The sequence below is a fragment of the Phocoena sinus genome, chromosome 21 (genome assembly GCF_008692025.1).
Source record: "Phocoena sinus isolate mPhoSin1 chromosome 21, mPhoSin1.pri, whole genome shotgun sequence".
NCBI lineage: Eukaryota > Metazoa > Chordata > Mammalia > Artiodactyla > Phocoenidae > Phocoena > Phocoena sinus.
The window spans coordinates 10,877,903-10,898,172 of NC_045783.1; the positions used below are offsets into that span (position 1 = coordinate 10,877,903).

The 20,270-nt window shown below is 56.3% G+C and overlaps 2 protein-coding genes and 1 pseudogene across 14 annotated transcripts; 2 read left to right on the top strand and 1 right to left on the bottom strand.

Annotated features, from left to right (window-relative positions):
* Positions 1-79: 79 nt before the first annotated feature.
* Positions 80-13,193, bottom strand: CLN8 (CLN8 transmembrane ER and ERGIC protein). 13 transcript variants are annotated; one of them, XM_032618168.1, is made up of 5 exons: positions 10,547-12,863; positions 8,827-9,450; positions 7,120-7,201; positions 2,364-2,707; positions 80-1,206 (listed from the first exon to the last, which is right to left on the bottom strand). In XM_032618168.1, the coding sequence occupies exons 2-5, from the start codon at positions 9,433-9,435 to the stop codon at positions 1,141-1,143; spliced, it is 1,101 nt and encodes a 366-aa protein (XP_032474059.1). In that variant the 5' UTR covers positions 9,436-9,450; positions 10,547-12,863; the 3' UTR covers positions 80-1,140. The 13 variants fall into 13 exon arrangements, with proteins under 13 accessions (XP_032474059.1, XP_032474065.1, XP_032474068.1 ...); XM_032618166.1 differs by lacking the exon at positions 80-1,206 and adding an exon at positions 12,943-13,134 and having other exon boundaries at positions 1,213-2,707; positions 10,547-10,754; XM_032618169.1 differs by lacking the exon at positions 80-1,206 and adding an exon at positions 1,213-1,833.
* Positions 13,194-13,196: 3 nt separating this feature from the next.
* On the top strand, positions 13,197-15,372 carry LOC116746897 (putative cuticle collagen 155). Its single transcript, XM_032618664.1, has 3 exons — positions 13,197-13,267; positions 13,356-14,128; positions 14,888-15,372. Exons 1-3 carry the CDS (start codon positions 13,197-13,199, stop codon positions 14,905-14,907), a joined length of 864 nt encoding a protein of 287 aa, XP_032474555.1. The 3' UTR covers positions 14,908-15,372.
* A 638-nt stretch (positions 15,373-16,010) lies between these two features.
* On the top strand, positions 16,011-17,575 carry LOC116746808 (annotated as a pseudogene).
* The last annotated feature ends 2,695 nt before the right edge of the window (positions 17,576-20,270 follow it).

Consider the following 20,270-nt stretch of genomic DNA (forward strand, 5'->3'; position numbering starts at 1 on the left):
CGCCTGCTGGAGCCGCCCCCCCACCCCCACCTCGTGCTCTGATCCCGAGCCCGGCCATGTGCACAGTGCCGGTGCTGGAGGGAGAGGAGACAGGTGCCCTGCTTTGCTGCTTTCAACACTCTGAAGTACGTGACAGCCATTCCAGCCCATCACCCCATCACCTGACCGGCCCTGACGCAGACACGGGTGCTGCAGACAAGGCTGCATGGCCCCCCAGGGGCGCCCAGCCTCTCGCCCAACCCAGAGACCCCAGCCCTGCCCCGGGAGAGTCGCCCGCGGCCCCGGCCTTCCAGGTGCCAGAGCCGGGCCGCCGCTCCCACTTCCTAACTTTCTAACTGCCCTTCCCGGTGGACCCCCGTACCTGCCCGCTGACGCCGCCGCGGCCTCGCTCACCAGCGGCCGGGCATCTGTCCCGCGGGGCTGCGGTACCTGGACAGACACCGCAGTGCTCCAGTGCTCTGCGTACGCGGATGCAGCTGGGTCTGGTGGCCAGGGTCAGCCGGGGCCTGCCGCTTGCTTTCTGTGCTCGTAGACGCAGTCTACGGGCCTCGGCTTTAAAGTCAGGGCGTGGCCGCTGACCGCCTGCGCCACCTCGTAGCCCCAGGCCCCAGCTCTAAATGGGATCGACGGTGCCTACTTCCTAGAGCTGTTCGTGCCAGGAACCGAGGAGCCCTCGGTGGCCAGCGCGGCGCCTGGGAAAACCCAGCGGTCCGCAGCAGGGACAGCTGGCGGAGCCGCAGCGATCAGAAAGACGGGGTCTGAGGAGGGCCAGGGGCCGACACCCCCCTGCACACCCCCCGACATCTCTCTCTATGGCCTCATCCCGTTCGTGCACGGGCTGGGCGGAGCCCGCAAAGCACCCACAGCCCGGAAGGCAGCACCTGTCTGGGCAGCGAAGGTGCCTGGATGCTGGATCACAAGCCTCAAAAGGCCCTTTCTGACCAAACGCCCCTGCCTCTGCGGTCCTCACGGGAAGTCGGGTCGGGATGGAGGCAAAAGCACCTTCACTGAGATGAAGGATGTAGAGACTGAGCCCGGGGAAAGTCAAATTCCCAGTGAGGGTCACGTAAAAATTAAGTATTTTATACCTTAAGCTGAGTTCAAACCTTGAGCACGTGCAGATTTATCATCACAGTTGTATCACCGAGACAGAAAACCTCCACAGCAATGTGAACAGTGTTGAAAGAACGGACATGCATTCGGGTTCTGTAAACATCGGTTACTTTATTAAAGTTCTGACCGGCTGGAAACACAGCCAGCTCCCCCCCACCACCACCACCGCTTGCGGACGGGAGAGTGGGTGGCAGGTGCCCGGGGTCTTCAGCGAGGGAGAGAGAAGTCTCAGCAGGGACACGGTTTGCTGGATGTTTCTAGGATTGAAACACTTCTCAAAATGACACAAGCAGGTATCACATCTCCTGACCTACGTACAGTCAAGTCACAGTACCAGAAATCAGCACACACCCTTCTGAGGGGCCAAGTTACAGACCAAGCACAAGGTACACGTGATTCTCACGACCAACAAATGTGTTTTTCAAAAACAGTTCAAGGGCACTTTCAGTAAATACGAGATTTTCATTTTAATTGCCCACTCATGGCAAGAATAAGATGTCAGTACGTATTCGTCAGTAAAATTGCGGGTCGGCGTGTAGATTCCACCGGGGCCCCACACGGTAAAGGTGGTGCCCGGGCTCGTCACCGGGAGGTGAGGAGGGGGCCCTGCAGCCGGGCACTCCAAGGGGCCAGGTCCACCCACAGCTCGCAGGGAGAGTGACCAATGCCCCGACTTGAAACCTAGAGACACACCAACCAGGGGGTAGGGTCTGGCGAAACCTACAGAGAGACACCAACCAGGGGGTTAGGTAGGGTCTGGCGGGGCACCTGTTTGAAACTTAGTTAAAAACAGCTCTAAAATCTAGACAAATCTGATTACTAACACCTCTCTTAATGTGTCAACAGAGAAACACAAAACGGAACCAAAACTCTTCACCGGATGAGCTTCCCTGGTGAGAAGACCCCTCCGCCTCCCCCAGCCGCAAGCCAGGCCGATGCTCCGCGCTCACCACGAGATGGCGCTGCGGAGACGCGGCTTACATCTCAGCCCTGGGAATGTCAGCAGGGTAAGGGACCGGATTATGTTCTCGTGGGACAGTTCTCTCCAACTAAAAATAACGGGGCTGTTGAATAAGACGCACACACGCTTTAGTGCGACCCGTCCACGCGGGCCCTCCTTGGGGCGACGGCGCACACAGGCCAAGCTCGCGGGAATGAGCACATCGAGCCGTGATGTCACCACGGCGGGACTCTGTCCCCGAGGCGCGCTCAGGTGTAGTACTCGGTGCCACGTGGAAGTCAGTACTCACGCGGCCTGGGGTCGGCGCCGCGGGGACAGTCGGGGCCGAGGCCGCTACCTCGTCTTCTTCGGCGGCGCCGGCCCGTTGGGGCGGCCGGGCGCGAAGTTCCAGTCCACAGGGTTGAGCAGCTGCTGCGTCTTCTTGCGGGTCCAGTAGGGGTTGATGAGGACCGTGAGGAGGCCCAGCCCAACCACGAAGAGCGCCCAGTGCGGCGGGAAGAGGCTGCGGGCCAGGCTGTCCCAGTGGCCCAGGCACACCCACCACATGTGGTAGGTGAGGACCATGCGGCAGTGGAACAGGTGGACCATCAGCCACTGGTTCAGCCTCCAGAGCAGCGAGTCCGCACAGCCGGCCTGCGGGCAGAGCGGGGGTCAGGGCGGGCTGACTCGGGCTCACAGCGCCGCGCCCTGTCCCCGCCCCCTCCCGGCCCCGCCCAGCCGCCCGCAGACCCACCCAGCGCGGGCCTCCTGCTGGTCTGCGCCCCCGGAAGGAAAGTTCACACCTTCTAAGCTCACCTCCAGTGCTTCTTCCCTCGACCGACCGTGCACCGTGCACACATCGAGCAACTAACTACCCAACTACCCAACGCTGACCCAGTGAAGCTGGAAGACACGCTGGTCGTGTCCAATCAGGCTCGCCGGGCCCCGGGGGCAAACGCTCTCAGAGGAGACAAGCTCAGGATGAGATGTGTGTCCTCACTTCTTTGTTTTTCGGTATTTTTACCCCAGTAGACCTTGGACACAAGCCCAAATGGACTTGCCTTAAAATTATTCTAAATTCACATTAAAGCTAGCTGTAGCTAAAACCAAACAGGGAACTTGAAAATGCTATACAGCAGACTGTGGGCACAGAGGCGGGACATTGTGGCGGGGACGTCAGCACCTGGACAGCCCGGCACCAGGACAACAGGTACCAGGACAGCCCACACACCTCAGACCCGTGAGCTTGTGCACACCGGCCTCTCCCCGCTGCGTTCTGCCCGGGCTGGAGCGTCCTCCTGGGCAGCTCCCCGCCCCGACACCGCCTCCCCAGGGTAGGGGCACGTCTGGCACTTGCAAGAGGAAAGGGGGCAGTGGGGAGGGGCCGGGAAGGTGGGGACGCCTCGCCAGGCAGCAGCCCGGTGACGCTGGGAACGGGCATGGCCTCACTGCGGCCACACCTGCGGAGCCACAGGGGGACACAGCAACTGACCTCTGGAGTGACGACATTTTAAAAGAGAAAGAAAGGGGAATTCCCTGGCGGCCCGGTGGTTAGGACTCTGCGCTCTCACTGCCGAGGGCACGGGTTCAATCCCTGGTCGGGGGACTAAGATCCTGCAAAAAGAACCCAGCCTCCTGCCTGGATGATCCGCCTCTGGGCGACCCAGAGGTCTGCAAGGCAGGGAGGCAAGTAAACGAAGGAGATGACGGACCTCACTTCTTCGACTTTTTTATATACATTTCCCCTCCTTCTGGGAACGAGACCATCACCGCAGAGGGACTTGAAAGGAGTCTTGGATGAAACGAGGCACGTTATCGTTATTATGTGCTTGGATGGAAAACACTCAGAAGACGTTACATCTTCCCTGCTTGAATGCATCCACAGATTTAGTCCAAATAAGAGGATACATCAGTATTTTTGTCAACTTGTAACAACTTTAAGTAAAGCCACTCATGCAGTGGAGTAAATGCACGAGAGCAAGGAGGGCTGAAGGTGCCTCAGCAAATAATGAGATACGATGATGCTTCAGAAATAACAGATAAACAATGCAAAACGCAGAAGTGAATAAAATACAGGGAGAGTTGGCACTGGGCAGCGTTTCGAACCCCCAGGGAAAGGATGGATAATGTAATTCCATTAGGATCCTTGCTCACCTCCTGGGAAAATCCAGTTGGATCTTACTTAAAAATACTTTCCAAATGGACTAAATATCAATGTTTAAAAGGAAAAGAAAACCATAGAGTACTAGGGAAAAAACCACAGTTTTACAGAAATAGTTTTGTACTCATTGCATGGGTAGGCATTCTCCACGTTATGCTAGAATCATGACTTATACAAGTAAAATTCCTTGAACTGTGCAATTAGACAAAAAAACAATGTTTCTCAAACGCAAAAACACTTGCGGTTTGAGGTTCTCAATGATAGATTCCTCACGTGGGAAAGATTTAGCCCTTGCTCTGGCCTGAAGGACGTTAAATGTACAAACTGTAGAGTGGGAAGGTGAGCTAAGTGTGTCTTGGGGTGAACATACAAACTGCAGAGTAAGCTACATGTGCTTGGGGGCCGGGGCGCTGCTCACCCTTCCAACCTTGCAGGCACTGGCCAGCAAGCCGTCTTCGTTCCACTTGCTGCTTCCTTCAAAGTTCACAAGATGTACTCCTTTCCATTATCTTGCCCACTTACTAAAAGCAGCCATCCTAAATTCCTAATATTCATACCAGAAGCATGAACTTCTACTCATACAGTAATTACATTAAGTTCAGAAAACTCCAAGCTTGAGAAGTGAGCATTTTTGGTCCTACTCAGACACTGAAATTTTTGGGTTCAACATCACCAAATGCTTTGAGAAAAGCAGGGTCAGTAACAAAGTGAGACTTAACCGTGCAAAGGTTACTTTGTATAGCTGGGGTCCCAGCAGGTAGTGTTCCTGGTGTATACTTATTTACACATAAACTGACTGTTTTTTGTACCACGTCGTTTGCATCTGGACTAGTGTCTCCGTGGATGAATCATGTTTAGATGTTTGAGTGTGTAATTCATTTATTATTATTTCTAAACAACATTTCAGAATCAAACTGGAGGAGGAAATGGAAGCATGAGCCCGTCTGGGGTGTAAACTACGTTAAGTTAGTGGTGACACTGGGTCCTGACATCTGTCTGTATCTCATCAAATCAGACCCCAATGGTGAGGATTCCTGGACCCTGATGCCCAACAAGGAAGAACTTGGCAGCTTTATGAAAAGCTTAAAGGATTTCAACGTTTTACACGGCGTTTACTCACAAGGTTCAGTAGTATCTGAACTAGACCAAGACCAGGGCTGTGTAGGCACACGGGCCCTGGGCTGTCTTAGCCGAGGGGACAGCTTTGCCGTGGAGACACGGGCCGCGTGGTGAACACGGCAAGCGGGAAGAAGTGGGTTCTGGGACCACCCTTTTCCGTCCTGAACGAACGGCACCCGAACACTTTAGAGAAAACAGAAAAAACCCCAAACAAAGTGCCTCCCTCTGATGGCCGCCCCACAGCTGGGGTCTGTCTGCTTCCTGAGCAGTGGGCCCACCCGAGCTGGGGAAGGGCTTCCAGAGACCCCCGCCCAGGAGCCTGACGCGTGAGGGGCCCCAGGAGGAGGCCTGGCTGAGCAGCAGCTCACAGACAAACTCTGTCGTGACGAATCAGGGGCCCATCGAAAGGGCCCTGCACCCGGGACAGACTCGCCGAAGCGGGCAGGGACCCCAGCAGCACCCTGGGGTCAGGAAGAGACCCTCGGCCCGCAGCTTCACGCAGAAGGGGGAGGAGCTGGTTCACGTGCTCAGCCCCCCAGCTGTTTGGGGGGCTCCCTGGCCGCTGGCCCACAGTCCAGCTGGCAGAGGAGGTGGAGGCGGTGGCCTGGGCTGGTGGACACACAGCCTTGCCCCACCCAGGATCGGACATGTAAGCAGACAGGAGCCACAGCTGCCTGCCCTTCCCTGGGGAGGGAGAATGTCAAGGGAGAACCTCCAGGGCCCTGGCTAGGCTGACTGGTGGGATCTCTCCTGGGTGAGGACAGTCACGAGGCCAGGGAGAGGCATCTGCTTCGTCTAATGCACAGACACCAACAGAGAGTCACGGAAAATGAAGAATGAGGCAAAGACGCTCCAAACCGAGGAATGAGACACATCTCCAAACCCTGCTGGAGAGCAGTCACACGATGTACCCGACAGAATTAAAGGCATCTGTCATAAGGGTGCTCGCCGAGGTCAAGAGAACACGTGGGAACAAGTGGAATGTCAACGAAGAGACAGAAATGTAAAAAAATGTACCCAACAGAAATCAAGGAGCTGAAGAATACAATAACTGAACTAAAAAACTCACTAGGGGGGACTTCCCTGGTGGTGCGGTGGTTAAGAATCCGCCCGCCAATGCAGGGGACACGGGTTCGGTCCCTGGTCTGGAAAGATCCGACATGCCGTGGAGCAACTAAGCCCGTGAGCCACAACTACTGAGTCTGCGCTCTAGAGCCTGCGAGCCACAACTACTGAGCCCGCATACCTAGAGCCTGAGCTCCGCAACAGGAGAAGCCACCGCAATAAGAAGCCCACGCACCACAACAAAGAATAGCCCCCGCTCGCCGCAACTAGAGAAAGTCCACGTGCAGCAACGAAAACCCAACGCAGCCAAAAATTAAAAAAACACGAAAAACAAAAAAAACTCACTAGGGAGGTCACCAAAGTAATCTACAGTCTATAGGTTCAATGCAACCCCCGCGAAAATCCCAGTGGCATTTTTAACAAAAAAAAATTTCTAAAATTCATGTGAAACCACAAAAGACCCCAATAGCCAAATCAATCTTGAGAAAAAGAACAAAGCTGGAGGCACCAGGTTTCCTGATTTCAAACGATATTACAAAGCTACAGAAATCAAAACTGCATGAACTGCCATACAAACACACAGACCAGTGGAGCAGCATCAAAAGCCTAGAAAACATCCACACAGACACGGCCAACTGATCTTCAACAGGGTGCCCAAAACTCACAGCAGGAAAGGGGTAGTCCCTTCAATCGGGTGTTGCTGGGAAAACTGGACACTCACCTGCAAAAGAATGAAACTGAACCCTTATCTCACACCTTACACAAAAATCAACTTGAAGGCGGAAATGTAAGACCCAAAACTCCTAAAAGAAAACATAGGGAAAAAGTTTCATGGCATTCGTTTTGGCAATGATTTCATGAATATGATACCAAGAACACATACAACAGAAACAAAAATAAACAATTGGGACAACATCAAACTAAAAAGCTTCTTCACAGCAAAGGAAACAATCAACAGAGTGAAAAGGCAATCTACAAAGTGGGAGAAAATATTTGCCAACCATATGTGTAATAAGAGATTAATCTTGAACATATGTAAAGAACTACAACTCAACAGTAAAAAAATAACAAAGAACCTGAGTTAAAAATGGGCTAAGGGCTTGAACAGTTTTCCAAAGACAACATACAAATGGCCAACAGATAGACGAATAAATGGTCACTGTCACCGGTCATCAGGGAAATGCAAATCAAAAGGCAGTGAGATGTCATCAGAGAAACAAAGACAACAAGCTTTGGTGAGCATGTGGAGAAAGTGGACCTCTGTGCACTGCTGGTGGGAACACACAGCGCTGCAGCCGCTGCGGGAAACAGTGGGGGCGGTTTATTTTCTAAAAACAGAGCTACCTGATGACCCAGTAAAGGAACCGAAATCAGAATGTGGAGGAGATATTAGCACCTCTACGTTCACTCACAATAACTAAGACTGAAACACCCAAGGAAGATGTGCTTCACACACGCAATGGAAACCCGTTCAGCCTGAGAAAAGAAGGAAACCCTTCAATGTGCAATGACATGGCTGGACCTTGAGGACAATCACTCAGCGAAATAAACCAGGAACAGAAGAGAAATATGGCATGAGTCCACTTATATGAGGCATCTGAAATAGTCCAGTTCCTAGAATCAAAGTGTGGATGGCAGTTGCCAGGGGCTGGAGGGAGGGGAAGCGGCGAGTTACTGACCAACAGGAGTGAAGTTTCAATCGTACAAGACGAATAAGCTCCAGAGGCCTGCTGTGCACCTGTGACTACAGCTGACGATAATGTGCTGGACACTTAAAGATTTGTGAAGAGGGCAGATCTCATGTTGGGTGTAAGATAACATAATGTGAAATAAAAATTTTAAAAGATATGTATGTAGACATATATTACTTTGTTTTTTTAAAAAAAGTATTTGAGGGGCTTCCCTGGTGGCGCAGTGGTTGAGAGTCTGCCTGCCGATGCAGGGGACACGGGTTCGTGCCCCGGTCCGGGAGGATCCCACATGCCGCGGAGCGGCTGGGCCCGTGAGCCATGGCCGCTAAGCCTGCGCGACCGGAGCCTGTGCTCCGCAACAACGGGAGAGGCCACAACAGCGAGAGGCCCGCGTACCGCAAAAAAAAAAAAAAAAAAAAAAAAAAAAAAGTATCTGAAACAAAGAAAAAGCATGTTTTCTAGGGCTTACAAATACTGCCAGTTACTGAGTAAGACACACGATCCACCGAGTCTTTTTTGCGATGGGGCAGGAAGCCTAAAAGAGTTGTTTAAAATGATTAAAATGGAATTCAACGAAAATGAGCTTCTTACGGACTGTAATACTCTAATCCAGCCTGGTGATGCTGTGACAGCACAGGCCACAAGGGACCAGCAACACGGGCATCAAGCGGGTGAAGGTGCTCACTAGCCGCTCACCTCCCGCTGCGGAGCACAGATGCCGTCTGGGGAGCGCCTACCTTTAGGAGCATCCAGGAGATGCAGGTGAAGGGCGTGCTCATCTCCAGGAGCAGCGTGATCATGGGCAGGTAGTGGCCCGCTTGGAGGTTGACCACGGAGCCGAGAAACCCGAGGAAGGCGAAGAGGTGGTGGACGGCCAGGAACCCGTCGAATGTGTGGAACAGCGCATTGGACACATGGAGCGCGAGGTTCTCAAAGAGGAAGAATCCGGTTGCCGTGGTGATGTGGAACCAGCACCAGTTCTGCTGGCCAAGCACTTTGTCGGCCTGCAGCACGGGGTCCAGCAGCAGCGCCCGTAGCCCCGCCGCGGTGCCCTGGAGGCCAAAGACTGCGCGCGTGGCCGCCAGGTTCCAGAAGACCTGCTCTCGGGCCCCCAGGGAGCGGTAGGTGGCGTTCAGGGAGGATGACAGCTGGTGGCAGGCCACGAAGACGCCCAGGTAGAAGGTGCAGCCGGCAGCCACCAGCGCCCAGCGGACCTGCCCGGAGGTGCAGTCCAGGTCAAAGACGCTGCCCGCCGGCCCGCTGCTCGGGAGGCTCATGCTGCCGACGTCGTACAGGCTGGGCCGGGGTCCACACGCTGCACCAGGCCACGGCCCCGGGACCCTCATGCGCCCATCCTCCACCTGGACAAAGAAAAGAGCCTTGACCCTCCCCTGGCTGAAAGGAGCCGGGACGCAAGGCTGCTCCAGCACCACAAAATGGATGTTAACAACTCTTCTCCTCGAGCTTATGTGTATTCAGTGACACAAAAACAGCAAGAAAACACCCGCTGGTGGGACAGGAGCACGAGAGAAAGTGACACGAGGGACGGAAGGGGCAGGCGTGGACGCGGCAGGAAACAGACACGGTCCCGACTCTCCAGTGGATGCCCCCCGTAGTGGCAGTGACAGCCCACAAAGTCCCCCAGACAGAGCACACCTAGAGGAGGATGTGCTTCCGGAACCCACGGTGGGAACACTGCCAGCCAGCGCCCCATCCAGAGCTCCTTGGACCCTCACCTACGCTGGACAGCAAGCTCCGTACTTAGGGGAGTACGTGTGTGTACATCTATGTGTGTGTGTGTGTGTATATATTTCTGTCTACTGTGATGCTCTGACATCGTTAAGTCCCGCCTGGCTGGGCAGAGACAACCCCCCGCCAGCCAAGGGCCCAGCCAGGAGCCCGCCTGGGACCTATGCCGACAGCCCGGCCAGGCCCGGCCTCCTCTGCCTGCCCCGCCCCCGGGGAGGTGGCCCTCCTCTGCCCGAAACACCCGGGCCGGGTGCCCGGCGGCTCGGGGCAGCCCTGTCGCCCAAAGCCTGGCAAAATCACTAAAAGCAGCCAATCGCACGTGTTCCCCCCGCCCCGCCTGCCTTTCCTCTGGGAACCCCAGTAAAGGCCGTGGCCTCAGTCTTCCCTCCGTCCTGTCCTCCGCCCCCTGACCCCCTGGCCATCCCCCCACGTGCCCGGCGTGGCCCTGCCTCTAGGACCCGAGAGCATAACGAGCTTTGCTTTCCTCTTGTGGCCACACCTTACTGAGCCTCTCATAGCAGAATCCAGAAGCATCTGGTCCCGTATTGTGGAGCTGATGGGGGCGGGGTCAGGGGCGAATACAGGGAAGGGAGAGGGGGTCTCAGTGCTGGGCAGAAGGAAGCTGCACCATCAAGAACTTAACCCCATGCAAAGGGTCGCTGCACAAACTGGAAAGTGCCGAGAAACAGGCTCCTCCGGAAACCTCACCTTGTCCTTTCCACGAGCCTGTCACGCGGTCTGGGCGACTTCCCATTTTGCCACGACTGCATCTCTACGCTCCTGTGGAACCTCTGCCTTGAAACGGGAGGGTCCCCAAGACTCTGAAGAGCTCTGACTAAAACAATGACTCAAGCTTGCCCAGGGCGAGTGGTTGGTATAGGTGCCCCTTCACGAAGGCTGGGGGGACTCCAGGGCACTGGGACCAAAGAACAAAACAGTGGGTTCTGATCTTGGTTCCACTATTTCGGAGCAAGGAAAACAGGACTCCAGTGTCTGACTACAGGAACGAAAAATACACATAAATACAGCAGAGTGGGTGCCGGGTGCTAATATGAAGTACCTACTCCGTGCCAGGCACGTTCAGTTAGGCCGTTTAACCTGCTAAACAGGGAGTCGTACATTTCCAATGGAAAGAAGAGAGCTCAGGTTTAGTTATTTGCCTCAAATCAAGAAGCTACCCAGTGGGGCCTCGGATTGCACCATGATCAGGACTCAGAGCTCTGGGCCCAGGTGCATTAGATCACCTGCAGGTTCGTCTGTCCTTCCCACACCGAGGACGATGCCCAGGCCCTCTCCCAAGGTCCTGACTTCGCTGCCCTGGGGCGGGGCCAGGCTTGGGTGTTTCTTATGTGCCCAGGCGCTCTAAGCAAGTGCAGAACCACTGAACCGGCATGAATTCCAGTCCCCCCAGATGTAAGATCCTGTGACTCCAAGGAGGGAGGGTTTAGTGGCTTCCTTTTCCTAAAGCAGGCAGTGTCCTGAAGACCTGAGAGGCTCTTCTGTGCGCCGCAGGTGGTTTTAAATGTAAGCCAATCCAACAAACCCTGCTTATCCTGGAGAGAAGGCCTGAAACAGCCCTTTTCCTCCTCCCACCAAGAGGCACAAGGAGACAGACGTGGGGTCCTGAGGGCCGGGGCAGGGCCTGAGAGGGAACGGAGAGTGGACAAGCGAGGCTACAGCACAAAGAGCCACCCGCCAGCCTCAGGCTCCGAGCACGCGGGAGAAGCCTGCTTCTGAAGCGTGGGCCCAGCCAGGGTGGAGGCCGGGGCGCAGAGCCAAGGCCCAAGGAAGAGGAAGGCTCCAAGGCCCCAGAGACCCAGGAAAAACCACCGTCATCTCAAATTCACCACCGAGAAACCTCAGCCCGGCTTCTGGGTCCTCAAGCCTTCTAGTAACCTTTCTACAGAAAGAAATGCAGGCGGGCTAAGGTCAGACGCTGAAATACTCAGCTGAGACCGATCAGTGGCGGCGGAACGCTCGGGGCCATCACAGAAACAGAAACAACTTCCTGTAAAAACCCAATGCTCGCCGCCCTTCAATCCCTATCAACTCTCCCCCATCTGGATCGCTGCTCAAACCCGCCTCGGACACACCCTCCTACACAGCCGCTTCCACAGAGCTTCTGGGCCGGCTGGTCTGGTCCAACCTGTTGCCCTGGGTCCCGGGGACACACAGGTGAGGTGGGTGACCCACTTGAGCCATGATGGGATGAGGCCAGGCCTTGGGTGGGGGTCCGCAGCAACCCAGGCGGCCCCCCCGGAGCCCTGCGGTGGCCCGGCTGCCCCGTGGCTAGGGGGCACCCCAGGGCGTGGCCAGGCCCTGCTCCGGAAGGCGGCACAGACCAGAGGCAGGCAGAGCTCCAGGGCTCGGCAGCCACCCACCCTGACCACACCCCTCACCCATCCCGGCACGGGGGCACTGGGTCACCCCGTTCACCCCGAGCCCAGCCCTAGGGCTTCTTCGTGTCTCCTGAGGCCGCCGTCCCCGTCCCCGTCCCCGTCCCCGTCCCCGCACAGCCGCAGAGCCAGGACCCCCGCTCCTCCAGTCCGGGGTCCTCGGAGACCCGCCCCGCAGCCCCTGCGTCTCAGCCGGCCCAGACTTCAGTCTGTGAGGTCAACCCAGCAACACTGATAGGGTGATGAGGCACCGTAACGCCCCTCTCCCCCCAGGGGATAATCCCAGTGGCTCCCTCCCCGACCAGCATTCCTGGTGGCAGCCTCTGGCGGGCTTTCCTCCGCCGGGTCCTTCCTAGGCGATTTAACCTGACCTGTGCTCCCTGTTTGCTCAGGAATTACGTTTCTAACATTTTGAGAATTATACTGCGACAGTTTGTAAACATATTTTTCCAAAATTAAAATACACGCTCAACAAACAAAATTCAGAAAATATAAACAAGTCCCACAGAGAGCACGCCGTGGACGGTCTCGGCCCGTCTGCCAGTGTCCTCTCTCGGGCTCGCTGCCCGCGGGCCGGCCGGCTGCACCCCTCCCACCGCGGCCCGAACCGCGGCCTGAGCCCACGCCCGGCTCACCTGCGGGCGGAGCTGCCGGAACTCTGCCCGCCCCGCCTGCAGACGGAACGACCGGACCCCCCGCCCGACCCACCTGCAGATGGGGCGACCTGAGCCTCTGCCCTGCACACCTGAGGACGGAGAGGTGGACCCCGCCCCACCACCCACAGTCCAGGCAGGGCCGCCAAGCCCCGCGGGCCGCACGCGGGGAACTCGGGGCTCCTCCGCGCCAGGACTGGGGGCTCTCAACTCCACGAGAACACGCCGACGGGACCCGGAGACCCCGCCCCCCCGCCCGGCGCCTACCTGCGTACGGATGTGTCGTGACCGGCGCACACGTCGCCGCGCATGCGCACCCGGGGGCGGGGTCTAGCGGCGGCCGGGCGCTACCAAAGCGTTAGCCGGGGGGGCCTCGGGCTGTACCACCAGCTGGCCGCTTGGGGGGCGGGGCGGAGGCGGACCCGATGCGCTCTCCGCCCCGCCTCTCCCGCCTCTACAGTGAGCCAGCCCCGAACGCACCCCTCACGCCCCAGGTCGATTCCTCCCGGACAGTGATGAGCAAGGCAAGGGTCGCCCTAGCCGACTGCACTCGCGCTGGGGTCCTGGGGCCCCCTGGGGGGAGCGGCCCGGCAACTCTTCTGTGCCCACCGCCCCGGCCCGCGGACAGGACCCGGCAGAGCCCCCATGTGACCCCGAAGCCCAGCCCCCCGGAAGGCCCGCTGGGCCGCGCAGCCCGGCCGTGACTCAGCCCTGCGGCCCTGCCGGGTCCACGCGCAGAGGCCGGCCCGAGGCCACGGCGCCCGGGAAGCAGGGTCAAGTGCAGTTTCTCTTCGCCACTCCCTGCGGCCGTGCGCAGGGGACCCGGCTTCCCTCCACCCTGTTCCGCTCAGGCCGGCCGGCTGGGCATGCGGCCCGAGGGTCGCTGGTTGTGACGGGGCAGCAGCTGGCATTGCTCAGCAGGCGGCTCCTGTGGTCGGCGGACTGCGTCCCGCGGGGTGTGGGATGGACGTGTGAACCGCCAGCCGGCGCCCTCCCCGCCCGCGGCCTCCCGCCCGCGAGGCCCGCAGAAGATGCAGCCGAGGGGCCCAGAACCTGGCGCAGCCTCCCGGGCTTGGAGTCGGACAGCCCTGGGCTCCAGACTCGCCAGCTGGGAGAGGTTGAGAGAACCTGCTTAACCTGGAGCCCGGCCTCGGGTGTGAAGGTGGACGCCCGCCTGGCCGGGGGCGCCCCGAAGCTCACGTGTCCCCATGGTCTCACCCCGCAGCCTTTCTTACTTCAGGGTACTTATCACCATTGGGCCTTCTGTACTTTCATGGGTTTGTCTTAGTTATCTGTTGATTTTCTGTGTCCTCTGACTAAAATGCCAGCCGCATGAGAGGGGAACATGGTCTTGTCAGTGTTTTATCCCCAGCCCTGGAACGGGCTCGGCACGTCACTGGCGCCCAGTGCACGTCTGCGGAAAGAACAAGTGAAATCGCACCGCGGGTCGTCTATGTCCCGCTCCCCTCCCCGCACCTACCCCCCAGCCTCCTGTATGAGAGGCACGCAATCGTTTTACAGAGTTGAATTAAAAGCATGACAGCATTGAGGCTCGCTCTTGTTTTGTGCTGTCCCCTTCCCTGTAAGGTGGTGCAGAGAGCCACTGCTTCAGCTACCTCTCAGGACTTCTCCGAGGACGAAATAAGGGGTTTAAATTATCAACGCCCCTTGAAAATTCAGTACATTGGGGAGGTTTACATTCACGGTCAAATTAGGCTGCTTTTCTGATTCTCGTCTAGGCTGAGGCTAAACCCCGAGTCCTTAGTGTCCTGTGAAAATAGACGTAAATGCTCGCGGTGCCACCACCTCCACGGTCCCTGCCTTCATTCTCGGTTCCTCTGCAGTGCCCAGGCCTGCCTTTCAAAGGAGAAACTGGGGCTCAGTGATGACCTGCTTAGTCATGCAGGCGGTAAATTCCTCAGCTTGTTCAAGGATTGTGTCTTTCTGCTCTGCTATCTTTAAAGCATCCTGTTAAAAACATTTTTTTTCAAAATTTACAGGTATAACTGGTGATACATAACCCAGCAGAACTGAGAAGACTTTGAATGAAATGCACCCTGATTCTTGCTCACAACCTGTCATACCCAGTGAGGCACCCAGGTTTCCAGCCTGGCCACTGGCCCCCCGAGGTCCATCTCCTCCCAGCTCCAGCCCTCTCCCTGCCTGACAGCAAGGTCACTGTGTGTGTGACATCAAGCTAAGCCCTTTCTGTAAATGGTCCTTTCCCACCTCAGTTGAACGGCAGGCTCTTGGACGCTCTTACCCACGTGTCTTAGATGAGGAAACAGGTTCACGTCGGTGAGGTTGGGCCTTGTTCTGCTTCCTACAGCAGCTCAGGATGAGGCTGAGTTTTGGGGTTTCACGCCGTGAGGACTTGAAGAGGACTAAAAACTCCCCAGGAGGCGGCCAGGACGGCATCTCGTTTTTTTCTGATCGTATAAGTAATACATGCTCATTGTTTGTTTAATTAAGAAAAAAACGGGCTTTTAAAAGACATTAGCAGAGGGGTGGTGCGATTTATCCTCTGTGCCCATTTCTTTCTAAGAAATAAGCTGGTGAGGGAGGGAGGGGTCTCCCCAGTTTTAAACCTGGGAGTTACTCAGAAGAGAGCATGGCTGGCTCTGGAGCACAGATGTCCCCACACCCTGCTTCCAAACGGCAGTTTAAAGCCCTGGAACCCAGGCTCGCCATCTGCGGACGATGGGTCCTAAATAAGCACGGGCCTCTGGATTTCTGAATACCAGTGAGCGGGGTCTCTCTCCCTGACCCAGCGCTAGCTGGGCTTCTCTCCATCCTCAAGGCCTGACCTTGGGTCTGTCCCTGCGTGGTTAGTTTAACTTTAGCAACCCCCCCCCCCCCCACAACCCTGGATATCTGATCAAATTCCTCCCGCCCCCACCTCGCTGTGTGATCACCTGAGCTTGCCTTCAGCAAGAGTCCTGCTGCGTCCATCCCGTTCAGGATGCCCCTGGCCTTGATGTTTGCTCCCAGTCATGTCCAGTCCACCGCCACTCCAGACACACACCCTGCTCCTTGGCCGTGATCCCCACTTGTCCCTGTTGTATTCGGAGCTGAGCCAGTCACCCTTCCCCCCCCGCAGGCCCTGTGGTGCTGGTCCCTACACCAGTCTCCGTGGTGCCCTGAATTAGAGCTGCCTCACTGTCCTTAGCTAGTGCCATGAAAACTCCTTCCTCCACAACTGTGGCAAAATGAAAGCTTCCTGGGCCGCCACCGCCACCTCGGAGCCCGGGCCTGGAGGGCGGTGGGGCCGCGCACGGAGCCCCCGCCCACCCGGAGCTGCCAACACCGCCGCTGCGCTACACACAGGTACCCCTGGGATGGCGTGAGCGCTCGCCCAGCAATGGACCCTTGTGTGACGCTGTGGCAGTTTCTGTTGCAGCTGTTCAGAGAGCGAGGCAATGGCCACATCATCTCCTGGACCTCCGGGGATGGCGGTGAGTTCAAGCTGGTGGATGCTGAGGGGGTGGCCCGGCTCTGGGGGCTGCGCAAGAATAAGGCCAACGTGAATTGTGACAAGCCCAGCCGGGCCTGGCGGTACTACTGTGATAAGAACATCACCCGCAAAATGAGTGGCCAGAAGTTCATCTCCAAGTTTGTGTCCTACCCCGAGGTCGTGGGGTGCTCCACTGAGGACTGCCCGCCCCAGCCTGAGGTGGCTGCCACCTCCACTGTGGCAGATGCGGGCACCACAGCTGTACACGCCGTCCCTGGGGACACTGCCTCTGGGAAGCCAGGCACACCCAGGGGTGCAGGAGTGGCAGGCCAGGGCGGCTTGGCGCGCAGCAGCCGGAACGATTACGTGCGCTCGGGCCTCTATTCCGCCTTCCTCATCCAGCCCCTGCAGCCGCAGCCACAGCCGCCCTCTCATCCTCAGCCTTCCACAGTGCTCCCCAATACCGCCCCTGCAGGGGCAGCAGTGCCCCCCAAGCCCCTTGGAGGCCTGCCTGGAGGCTGAGGAGGCCGGCCTGCCTCTGCAGGTCATCCTGACCCCACCCGAGGCCCCGAACCTTAAATCCAAAGAGCCAAGTATGGAGCCTGGGTTGGGCCGGCCACTGCCCCCAGAAGTCAAAGTGGAAGAGCCCAAGGAAGAGTTAGAAGCCGCAGCCACTGGGGAGGCGGGTTTGTCTTGGAAGCCGTCAAGGCTGAGCCCTTTGAGCCCAAGGCCGAGCCAGAAGCCCCTCCCGCGGAGGGCGTGCCAGCCCGGCTGCCTGCGGTCATTATGGAAACTGCGGTGCCGGTGGGCTTCCCTGCTACCTACGCACACATTGACCCCGGTGCTACTGACGCCCAGCTCTCTGCCCCCCAGTATTCACTTCTGGAGCACCCTGAGTCCCACTGCACCCCGTACGTAGCCCGGCCAAGCTCTCCTTCCAGTTTCTGTCCAGTGGCAGCGCCCAGGTGCACATCCCTTCCATCAGCGTGGATGGCCTCTCAACCCCCGTGGTGCTCTCCCCAGGGCCCCAGAAGCCATGACTATCACCACCACCACCACCACCCCTTTCTGGGGTCACTCCATCCATGCGCTGAACTTCTCTCCAGCCAGCCGTCTCAAGGAGAAACACAGTTCAGCTGACAGACTCGTGCTGTGGTCGTGGTTGGGTGGGGATTCTTAGGAAAGAGGATCTCTCAGTAACTCTTCCACAGAAAACATACAACTTCTCCCTTCTTGGTCAGTCCCCCAGTGGCCGCTCTTACACGTCTCCTACTGCAGTGGTGGGGACAGTTTATTTATTTAATTTTTGAAGGCCACCAGGAGGAGCCTGGCCCTCTTTGGTGGTGGTGGGGGAGCGGTTGGCGAGGGCATCTCCCCCATCTCCACATTTTTTCCCCAAGGTGAGACAGTCGGGGTCTGGCTTGAGAAGGAACTTTCCTTATTTATTTCTCAGGCTGCCCTTGGGGAGCTGAGGGAGCCCTGTCTCCATTTTGGGGTGTGGGTAGAAGAGCTAGATTGCTGTAGTTTATTAATCCTGGCCGTCCCCAAGGGTCCAGGAAGAATTTGTGCTGTTTAACGGTTTGGGAGTTTTGGCCAAGGAAGACTCACACCCTTGGGAATGGGAATATCCACCTCCCCGGCCTTTCTCTCAGACAGCTTGTCCTTTTTCAACCACCTTTTTTGGCCGGGGAGGAATCCAAACTCCTGGGGTCCTGCCTGTTACCTCCCAATGGAGGGCTTTTTGGGGGAGTGGCCCCCGTCTGGGGGGCCCCTCCAACCAGTACTCCAGGTCTCCCTGTCCCCCACCCCCTGCCACTTTGATAGTATAATCTATTTTTAAACAGGGCTTTTCAATAGGGGAGAGGGAGGCATCTCTTCCTATATCTGAGATAGGGTGGGTGGGAAGGGAGGGATTTTGGGGGGAGTCTTCCTGCCACCCCCAAGTGTTTATTTTTGATACCAAACGTGTATTTTCAGCTCCCTCCCTCCCAGCCCCCCAATTTCCTGCGGGTGGGTACAAAGGACTCTTTAAGTGTCCCTGGAGTTGGGAGGGAGGAATGAGGGACATAAAGCCTGTCCCGTGTGAATTCCAGGCTGGAGAAGGGCGGGGTCAAAGGACTCCTGGGTTCACCTCCCATCAGCAACGGCCCAGCCTGGGCCTGGGGACCTGGGGGTTGGTGATTTGGGGGACGGTGCTACACCTGTCTCCACTGTTTGTTTTACTTCCCCCAAAATGGATCTTTTTTTCTAAGAGTCCCAGAGAATTGGGAATTGTTCCTGTAAGTATATATTTTTAAAGGTGAAAAGAAAGAAAGAAAGCTTCCTGGAAAGAAAAAACATTTTTCATAGAAAAACATGTCTTCTTAGAATCATTCCTGCTCCTATGAGTATTCATTATGTCCATTTCTTTTTCTGAAAAACATATTTTGAACCACAAAACATGGTGCCTATGGCTTGGGTCCAAGAGTCTCAAAATGTGCTAAAGGCTCAAACTGGGGGCTCGACTCTTCCAGATATTACTCCTACTGGCTTGTAACCCTGGAAGGGTGGATTAACCTCTCTGAGCCACAAACACGCAAAGAGGAGATTGGTCTAAAATCTCTTCCAGCATCAAGGCTTCTGCTCCTTGAGTGTCATATAAGTCAGGGCCGGGTTCTCTCTGTTGCATATGATGACCTTAAAGCTAATGGATGTAATTATCTTGGCACACAAAGAATCCTTAAATCTCAGTTGGCCAAACACCGGAACAACCAGTTTTTAAAAACGCCTCGATAAGATTATATTGGTTCAAGGGCTACAGAACCAGGCTGTGCTTTTGGGGTCGACCACCTCCCTCAGGGCCAAGTCTGGACATTTTTCACAGCTGGTGGGGGTGGGGCGGAGGTGCCATGGGCATCTAGTGGGTTGGGGCCGGAGATGATGCTACATGCCCTACGATGATGCATTGGGTGGAGCTCTCAACAGAGAAATGTCAGCCATGGGGGGGCCGGGGAAGAAAGTGCCCCAGTTACAAACTGAAACCCTGCAGAGAGGCCCCCAAAGTAGTCGGTCCAGTTCCATCTCTTGGGTTGGTACCAGATGGTATTCAGGTGACCTGGAGGGTCAAGTGCAACTTTGAGAAATGCTTAATTCATATCCACAGAGAGATTAATACCCTTGATCTTTCACCTCGGTTACTATCTTAGAAACAAATGTACAGGCTCAAAATTCGCCCTCCCTTCCCCCACCCTCCAAACACAGAACAATGTGATACACAGATCAAATATATAGACATACAACGGAAAATGGAATGTAGTGTTTCCAAAATGTCACGTAGAATGTTGTAAGGTAGATCCAAAAAGCCACACACTGAGATGGGACATTTGCAAAATCGCCAAACGACGAAAACCTAGTTTCCAGTTTTCCTCCCTGGGAACTGCCCTGTCTGATGCAGAGACAAGGATGTGAGACTTCGGATCAGCTGACCAGAAACCATCAACGGCAATTCGGAAACACACTCTCGATTCTGAGGTCTTTCTCTCTTGTTAAGTCACTGAACCAAAGTCATCATGAAGGAGCCAGGTCCCAAGGCTCTCCAGCTCACCATGGACTGAGGGCCACCGATAACCAGACAATCACTTCTCCTCACGACGCCCTCTGCTCAGTAAGACCAGGGCAGAGCTACTCTGGTCTTAATAATTACTTGGTAGGCGTGAGGCATGTTACAAACAAGGTCTGAGTCATTCTGCACAAGAGTCACCCAGCACGAGGACCACAGGACGCCCATACGTCACACCGGGGCCGTGGTCACACCTGGCATGGGGCAGGGTGGCCTGGCACCACATCCAAACCCGAGCCCAGCTGGCAAACCTGTTTAGTGTAAGTCGTCTGAAGGTAAAGAGAGGCAGCAAGACTTAGGACGAAGCCTTCAGTGGGTCCGACAGGAGATG